The sequence below is a fragment of the Pollachius pollachius genome, assembly GCF_949987615.1.
Source record: "Pollachius pollachius genome assembly, chromosome: 19".
Taxonomy (NCBI): Eukaryota; Metazoa; Chordata; class Actinopteri; order Gadiformes; family Gadidae; genus Pollachius; species Pollachius pollachius.
In genome coordinates, this window is record NC_136952.1 from 7,906,557 (window position 1) to 7,915,673 (window position 9,117).

Consider the following 9,117-nt stretch of genomic DNA (forward strand, 5'->3'; position numbering starts at 1 on the left):
AAAATATGCTTATAATACAGAGACAAATTTGCTTGACGAATGTTGCCACCCCCCTCAGACCAATAATACTTAAAAAGCATGTCAACTTTGGATCTGGACAAATTCTTAGAGATAAACACAGGGATAGATTTGTTATTACAAAACTCTATTTGAAGTTCATGATGATTTAACTAAACATTCGCCGAATTTGATATATGGACTTTATTGTTAATTTGTAGCAAAATAAATAAATAATTCAGGCAGTGTTAATACCTTATAAATAATGTACTGTTTTCCATGTATTCATATTTGCTATTTAGTAGAGAACAGCCGTAAGGGGATTGAGCCTAACACCTTTTGATAGGAGAGAGGAAGGGAAGTATAGAGATCATTTGTACAAGGTGTGTTGAATTAACTAGTAATTGTCAGAAACGAAGGTTATATAATTGGTGATGGGGAATCAATACATAAACCTAGTCTATGCATTTTGACTGGGAGTCAAACACCCCATAGGCATGACTACGGCCTAGCCCTTTTAATACCCTTCCCCTAGACACAAAGGTGTGCTGCTGAAACTAACAAATGTGTGTTTAGCATTTCAGTGGGTAGAGCTCATTATAAATCTCTGTTAGTCATTCACATTGTCCACATCACTGGATGATTGATTGATGGGCGGTAGCTATGAATTCATCGGCGGTAGCCTATGAATCAGAACCAGGTAAGCTAGTTCCATTTTTGTCTTGAAGAAGGAGCTGCATGTTATCTTTGCTGCTGGTATAGAAATTATAGAATAGAAACTAACCAGAATTTGTGTGTTTAGCATTTTAGTTGGTAGAGCTAATTCTAACTCTGTTGTTAGTAAGTGGGCAATCATCCAGTTTCGGCAGGGGCCCATAGCATGCTATAAAGAAGACGACACAAATGTGTCATATCTCACAAATTTGACCCATATTTAATAATAATAAATAAAAAGGAACCAAAATAGGCCTAACTAAATTCAAAGGGTGGAATGGCAGTATACTAACAATATACATAGTACTAATTTTTATATGTATTATATTTATTTTATTTTATTTTATTTGTATTATTATTTGATGTATTCATTTGCTCTCCCATATGGTTATTTTTATTTTCTTATGAGAGGTGGGTTGTGGGTGGGATATGGGAAGCTGGGTGGGTGGGCGGATGGGGTGATTATGTGTCTCTGACCACTATAATTGTACCTTTGTTTATCCTCCTGATAGAGAAAATAAAAAAAACTTGATCACAAAAAAAAAGCATCAGACCCTTGTCAAAGACTCACCCATCGTAGCTATGTCCGTTACCTCAACCGCCTACTCGTTCTCAGACAGCCCACCATCAGGGCCTGGAGGAGAGACTCGACTCCTCATCTCGCCAAAGTGGTCCTCCCGGGATCCTTCCCCGGGAACACTTGACCAGATCTGCGTTCGAACTCCACACTATGGCTGTCAGCCTTAAAGCTCTCGTTATCCTGGGCTACATCAACATCCTGCCGGAGCAGTGGCACTTCCCTGGATCAACAGTGTTTTTCGCCACCTTCCACTGTCTCCTTCTCCTCATCCACAGGGCTAGGAACCCAACTTTATATTTTACGAGGTCCTGCGGTCCCTCGGATCTCTGTTACCCTTCTCCCTTTGGGGCTTTCTCTCTCCCCTCGAAGTCCTCCTCCGTGCCCCTCACACTGTAACCACATGCCGTAACCTGCAATCTCTCTCCCCTATTCGCGCCTCAACTGTTCCGTCTTCACTACCGCCTCTAGAACTATTCTCTCCACTATCCATAGAGGAAGTCTCCTCCTCATTGGACCCCCTCTGTCCTCTCCAGACCAGCGTGTAAGTAACCGGGCCACATCTCTGGATCGGCAAAATGGTGTCAATGAGTGACAGGTGAGAGTGGTCGCTCAGGATGTATGCCTTGGTTGACCTCCTTCATATGGGCCAGGTAATGGCTCCCTTAGCCATATGGTAAATACATCAATACAGCGTTCAATGTTTAACTTTAATTGTGACAATACTTATTTAACCCTAACATGTAAGTGAATTGAGAAGTAGAATGAGGTCATTGAATTAAGAGATAACGGCTTCAGTGGTCACTGGTCACCCTAGGACCAGCTCTGATCTAAACATGAGATGAGGAGCTCCTTAGGTGCAATAAAAGACACATGGAATTCCCCTTCCATACCACAAGGCGGTCAACGGAACTGCCCCTGCCTACCTCCAAGCGTTGGTTAGACCGCATACCCCAGCTCGACAGCTCCGCTGAACTACCTCAGCTGGACGCCTGGTACTGCCATCGTGTGTGTGCGTGTGTGAGTGTGTGTGAGTGTGTGTGTGTGTGTGTGTGTGTGTGTGTGTGTGTGCGTGTTTGTGTGCGTGTGCGTGTGTGTGTGTGCGTGTGTCCTCTGCCCTTACCAGATTCGACATCTCAATCGTTTTGCCTCGTCATTTCAATGACGGGATAATTGTTCTCCACGTGGTCTCCACCCTGGCGAATGGAGTGTGCAGCCCGTGTATAAATTAAACCAGCACCAGCGCAATGTCATCCCACTCCAGCCTCATATGTAGTTCTACCACTTGTTTTTCTTTCCGCCTTCACGACCGGTTATCAACAAGGACCCAATCATGAACGGTCACTGCAATGGAAAGATCAGCAACACTGTTGAAGACTACCACAGAAACGAGAAAAAGTGCTTCGGCGACCTCGCCGTAGAAATGAAAAAGTCTGCGGTAATCTGTGAACAAGAGTTTTCTCGCAAAAAGACAGAAGACGAGTCCAGGTTGCCAGCCATCGAGGCGGCGTACTCGATCATCCTACGTGAACTGGGAGAGGACACCGATCGCCAGGGCTTGTTGCGCACACCTTTACGCGCCGCCAAAGCCATGCAGTTCCTTACCAAGGGTTACCATGAGAATGTTAACGGTGAGTTCAAAACTTCACGGCGCAGCACTACTCTGTACAACTATGTTATATCCATCCAAGCGCTATGGTTGACTGATAAACATGCATTGTTGTTGTTTTTGGTCAACTCTATTTCTAGACGGCTCTTTGGTTGGTATAGGTTGTTTATTTAGTTAACGAGAGCCTTGTGTGACAGACGTAATTAAAAAAAAATAGGCCATCATTACCTATATTATGTATTATGACGGCACTGCTTTGTATAGGGAGAAAAAGCAGTTAACAAAAGGTCTATTTTTGGTCACTTCTTGTAGTCTTTATATTGCCAGACCAAGTCTTTAATACGTTGTTGCGCATCTGTCAGAACAAATAAAACATGAGTTTCACAGGCTACTCTTATTTGTTTATAATGGTCGAACATTCAACAGTTGAACACTGTGTGATGTAGCGGAAGATGTTTGTTGGCCTGTGTGTTCAGATATCCTGAATGATGCCATATTTGACGAAGACCACGACGAGATGGTGATTGTGAAGGACATCGACATGTTCTCACTGTGTGAACACCACCTGGTGCCCTTCTTCGGCAAAGTAAGTGCAGATGGATAGATAGATAGATAGATAGATAGATAGATAGATAGATAGATAGATAATAATATTTATGCCTGAGCATATAGGCTGCAGAATATATAAGGAGATCCAAATTAAGTCATGTTCTAAATGTTTTAGACAATACAATAAGATAATATATATATTCAACCTCTCTGTCTCCTCTGCAGGTTCATATAGGCTACCTGCCAAACCAAAAAGTTGTGGGACTAAGCAAGCTGGCAAGGTAAACACACACACACACAGACACACACACACACACACACACACTCATTCACACTCTCTCTCTTCTGGGGCCTCGCTTAACCCCAGTCAGTGCATGATTGTGTGTTTGTGGCGTTAGTGCCGGCCGGCTGCGTTCTTCTGTTGGTTCAGCACATTGACCTGCAGGCTTAGGGGCCTAAGCTACGGATACTGTCCGGTCCTCTGATCTGAGACAGCTCCCTAAACTAAGTCGCTCCGACCATGAGAACATTCCCCTTGGATGTGTGGGAATCACCCTGGTATTATCACAGCGTCTCTCTCTCTCTCTCTTCTGTTCCTCTGGTTTTGCTATAATATCGCAACAACAATCATCCATGAGTCAAAGCAAATAACACACAGTGTATGTTCATACAGGACATATTAGTATGCTATTGATGTTTGGGTCAAAGAATCATAGGTTACTATTATCTAATATGTACTATGCTTCTGGCTTCTGCTTTGTTTGCTTGTAGGATCGTGGAGATCTTCAGTCGGAGACTTCAAGGTAAGACCGTGGAAAAGCACATTTGAGATTGGAACGGTCACTTGCTGGTCCAGTGTGAGGTGGTGTTCTGAATGGCCCCGTCTGCCCTGCAGTACAGGAGCGTCTGACCAAGCAGATCGCCACGGCCGTTTCAGAGGCCCTGCAGCCGAAGGGGGTCGCTGTGGTCATCGAGGCTGCGTGAGTTCACACACACACACACACACACACACACACACACACACACACACACACACACACACACACACACACACTATCCTCAGAAGACATATCCGTACGATATCCTTTTCTTAATCGTTCCAAAAGGTATCCCACCAGAGAGCATTTGAAAACCCCAACACTGGCTTCCACTTGAGTCCACTTACCGTGTGTGTGTGTACGTGTGTGTACGTGTCCTGCAGGCACATGTGCATGGTGATGCGTGGAGTGCAGAAGATCAACACCCGAACCGTGACCAGCACCATGCTGGGTCTGTGCAGGGAAGACCCAAAGACCCGGGAAGAGTTCCTCTCCCTCACCATGCCCTAGAGCTGATATACCCCCCCCCAAACAGAAACACACATGCACCCACAATCCTTCGAGGCTCAAAGCAGCCTATCCACAGCAGATGGGAGATGGACCAGATCAATATTGTAAATTAGAAACTGTTCTTAATGTTTTATCTGGAAAAATAAAGGTAAAAAAAAAGAAGAAAAAAAAACATGTCGATCCACAGTCCTGAACACCACTTTTACTCCATTGAGCCAATTCTTGGAAATAAAGTGTTATGGCTCATTTAAGGGGTTCATGTCAGGTGATCGGTATTCACGATGGTACGCCGGACATTCTCATTACAAGAAAGCAATATTTATAACGTTATGCATGTTGGGTCCATGTTTACCCAAAAAAGTTTACACTCATTTGAAAGATGTCTACCTGGTTTTGGTTGCACTGGTGCTATTTTCTTCCAACTGGGAACCTAAATCCTACCATTGGTGCCTTGAATCCTACCCTTGTTAACTTGAATCCTACCCTTGCTGCCTGAATTTCATAAGTCATGGATATATTCTGCATTTGAAGTATCAGAATGTATCATATAGATATAGATATATTATAGCATTGTAATTTTAGTAGGGTTGGTATGGAGAAATATTTACATACTTATTTTCAGGTTAATTATTAAAAATATACTTGTTAACGTGTATGGTTACAAAAGCAATTTGTCAAAAATAAGATTCATGTTATGATGTTGCAGTATTTAGCATTTATAAGTTTATCAGATGTCCAGTATCATGAGCTACTTTAATGTTTGTTGGTTCTTTAACCAAATAAAAATGTATGAATATATAGTGTCTACTCTATAGGAAAGTCTTTCTGCCCGTCTTTTGAGCTTTTTGTTAACCACATTCTATTTCTAAGGACTTGGGTAAAGGAACTCAGAAGTGAAACATTGCAAAGCCTTATTACTTGCAACCTTATACACACAAACACTCTATATGATTGTTTAAAGAGGTGAGTGTGATTAACCATTTGAAACTCTGCCTTTTCCTGTTTCTTGGTGACATTACAAGTGGGTATGTCAACCTATGATAGATTGAACAACATTTGATGCATTCCACTTGGTAGACTGATCTATCCAGCAAAAATCTAGGTGGACACTCCCACTTGTGATGTGACTAAAACACAGGAAAAGGTCGATTTTAAAATGGCTTGTAATGGCTAATCATCCTCAATGGTGGTATAATATGGGCCCTTTAAAGGTTATTACATGATGCACCATTTCTGCCAAATGACATTTCAGCCTAAGACAGTGCCAAGATTCTCAATTTCAAAGCAATGTGAAATCAACTGAATTATCACATAAAGTGAAGGTCATACCTGGCATAATTGCAATTTCTTCCCTCCCTTATAATTGATGCCAACCCTTGTGGTCAACCCTTGGTGGTCAACCCAAAATAAAATAATGGATTAAAGACAAAAAACTATAACCTTCTTATAGAGAGTGGATCCAAAAGATTAATAACTATTTTAAGGTCACCAAATCAATGTTTTAATTAAAGAAAACCAAACATATTTACTATATATATACACGCTAATGTGACTTCGGCGTTCGTGCAGGACAACCTGCAGCTTTGGCTGACAAGTGGACATGTTACACAGGGAGTATATTTAAGGTAACATTACTTGAGTACTTGTCTGAGTATTGCCACTCTAAAACTAAGAGGCACAGTGCCGTTACAGCAGTCTGAATTAGAGGGGAAAAGCCCCCCCATCAACAATAAACAACGACACAAAAATGTATGTACATGCTTTGCAAAGTTATCACACTCAAAAATATAGAAAATAAAAAAAGAATGAAAACATAATTATGTTAAATCATTCAAACGTTCTGATTCAAAACAGAGATGAGGAGCAGCCAGTGAGAGAATGTCAAGCTAATCTGCAAACATGTTACAAAATCAGCCCTAGCATGAGCCAAACCCACAAGTCCCTTCCGCTGGTCGGTCTGTCTGTCCATCTGTCTGTCCATCTGCCCGGTCTTCCATCCTACAGCCATCCTGCCAAGACTTCGGCCTGGCACGTGGAATGCCGGTCACACGGACGTCTGTTTGTAGTTCTTGGTATCCAGAACTTTCTTTCCACACATGGCGCAGATGCCTAGAAATAACGAATTACAGTTAACGGAACTGAGCATATTGGTGCGATGAAGTTACCTACAATACCTCCAAAAGTCAAACAAAGGCGTAGTATCCTAATTAAGGGCGTAAGCATTTTACTAAATGTATTTTAGCCAATTATCAATTACATTGAATCTTGTTAAGAGATTATCAACTAAGCATGAGATGGTATTTTCAGCCTCATTCAGAGTCAAAACAGAGCATCACTCTATGGAAAGTTGGGATGCCAGAACAATATAGCTAATTGTGTAGAAATATATGAGTCCAGTTGAGGTGAAGACACCCGCTAAACTTCACTGAAAAGTTATGGTCATCATGGCCTAGTAATCGGAGTGAAATGTGACGGTCGAAAGCAACTACCTTTCTTGTAAGCACAGCCCTGGCAGTAATGGGACCCTGACTGGTGGACTGAGCTCTTACAAATTCTGCAAATAGCAAAGCCAGTCTTGCTGTAGGGGTCAAACCTGGGAGAGAAGACCACAACGTTAATAACACATTAATACATGGTGATCATCTCTTTAGCAAACGATTTACCCTTTAGTTATTCAGCAGAAGCTTTATCCAAAGAGAAATACCGTGATTCCAGATACAGGTCATAAGGAGCAGGTAGGGGTTAGGCCTTTTACATTAAGCTGTAGGTTAGGATGGGGACCTGGACGATAAAATCCAGTACTCAAACACTCTCCGACACAAACTATCCTACCTTCTAAAGTAGGTACAAAAATGCAGAACGCCATTGCAGCTTCTCACCTGGCCTTCTTGGATGTCAGCATTTTGTTCTCATTGAGTTTACGCCCTCCACCCTCTGAAAGAGACCACCAACCAATGCTCACAAAACTGTGACCAGACAGGGACATATATGTTCGACAACAGCGCATATGCTCACAAAACAATCTAACAAACCAATGTATATTTAACGCCTTCAAATTAGGTGGTTGTCGAAGACGTAAACAGATTCTCGACTATGAGGACGAATGACTATGGCAGTAACGTGTAAGGATGATGTTGTACCGGGTTGATTAACTCAGAGAGGCTGCATTTCGTGTGGAGTTACCTGTTGTATTGCGGGCTCCATCTTTCCAGGTATCAGGGGTGATGACCTTACCTAGCTTCTTCTCACCTATAGGGATAAAGAGAACGCGAGTGAGGGAAGCAACGATAGAAGGACCATATCACATGTGATATTACACACTGAAGAGGAGCTCCATTGTTTAAAATAATGCAGTACTGATATGTATTTAAAAACCCAAGATCCGAAGCAGAAGAAGAACCGTATTAAATGCACATTTTGAGTTTTATGTCGGAGCTGAAACTCATTTTTTTTTTAATCAACATCGGTATTATAGTCCGTGTAGTCGTGTGTTTGCACAACATGATCTACAGAATGACATCCCTTACATTTCTCACAAACCATCTCGTATCTTCGTTGGTTGATTAAAGATCTTTAATGAACATGAAAATTAATCCCAAAATGCCAGTCTGTTGCTGAAAACTTGTAAACTTCCGGATGATTGACTTTACTTCCGCTTCTGACCTAAGTTAGCTGATTGGTTTGTGACTTCCAATCCTCGAATCTCATTGGACGGTCACACCATCAGTTATCCTAAGTCCCAGTATTTGGCCGACCTTCCCCAGTTACTTTTGTTGTAAAGTCCTCCGTGCTGAGTTTGCCTGTGACACGATCCGCTTCAAAGTAAAGGTCTACTGCAGAATTTGGTAAATGTTTCTCCTTTTGATATTATATTTCATGCATGATTAACTAACGATAATCATATAATATATAATTTCTTTAAATGTTTAAATAATGTTATATTTATAATATACCAAACGGTATGTTTCAGTTTAAATCACTTGAAGCATATTTTGTCTTAGTGCAACCAAATATTTGATGTAAATAGCAACTCATTTAATTTGTCCTATATCGTTAATCTTTACTATTTACCAGTGTTGGTTTGCTTTTAAAACACAGCAGAAAAACCGCAGATTGCCCATAGCGCCACCTTTCCATACTTTCCAACCCTTGTTTTGAAGTCAGGCGGAAATGCATGGTCTAGGAATTACTGTTTACGGAAGAGCTTGAATGAAAATTCTCAATGTACTTCAGCATATAGAAAATCGGGTTCTTTTTTAAATTTGACCTTCGTAGCTTTTTACTACGCTTATTTTATCATCATGTGGGACCACGAAATCAAAGCCATGGCGTCTTCTCACGCC

General features: G+C 41.6%; 3 protein-coding genes across 3 annotated transcripts in view; 2 read left to right on the forward strand and 1 right to left on the reverse strand.

The window, feature by feature from the left end:
- Positions 1–2,621: 2,621 nt before the first annotated feature.
- On the forward strand, positions 2,622–4,774 carry gch2 (GTP cyclohydrolase 2; the record flags this gene model as incomplete). The annotated part of the gene is made up of 6 exons (XM_079756804.1): positions 2,622–2,919; positions 3,374–3,483; positions 3,672–3,727; positions 4,218–4,249; positions 4,342–4,426; positions 4,648–4,774. The coding sequence occupies 6 exons, from the start codon at positions 2,622–2,624 to the stop codon at positions 4,772–4,774; spliced, it is 708 nt and encodes a 235-aa protein (XP_079612930.1).
- A 1,483-nt stretch (positions 4,775–6,257) lies between these two features.
- Positions 6,258–8,419, reverse strand: cript (cysteine-rich PDZ-binding protein). Its single transcript, XM_079757089.1, has 5 exons — positions 8,302–8,419; positions 7,958–8,023; positions 7,654–7,708; positions 7,264–7,367; positions 6,258–6,883 (listed from the first exon to the last, which is right to left on the reverse strand). The coding sequence occupies exons 1-5, from the start codon at positions 8,315–8,317 to the stop codon at positions 6,819–6,821; spliced, it is 306 nt and encodes a 101-aa protein (XP_079613215.1). The 5' UTR covers positions 8,318–8,419; the 3' UTR covers positions 6,258–6,818.
- A 553-nt stretch (positions 8,420–8,972) lies between these two features.
- pigf (phosphatidylinositol glycan anchor biosynthesis, class F) overlaps positions 8,973–9,117 on the forward strand; it is a 1,800-nt gene continuing 1,655 nt past the window's right edge. The window contains exon 1 of the mRNA XM_079756611.1: positions 8,973–9,117. This exon is cut by the window's right edge and continues 186 nt beyond it. Coding sequence (XP_079612737.1) covers positions 9,076–9,117 — 42 coding nt within the window. The 5' untranslated portion in view covers positions 8,973–9,075.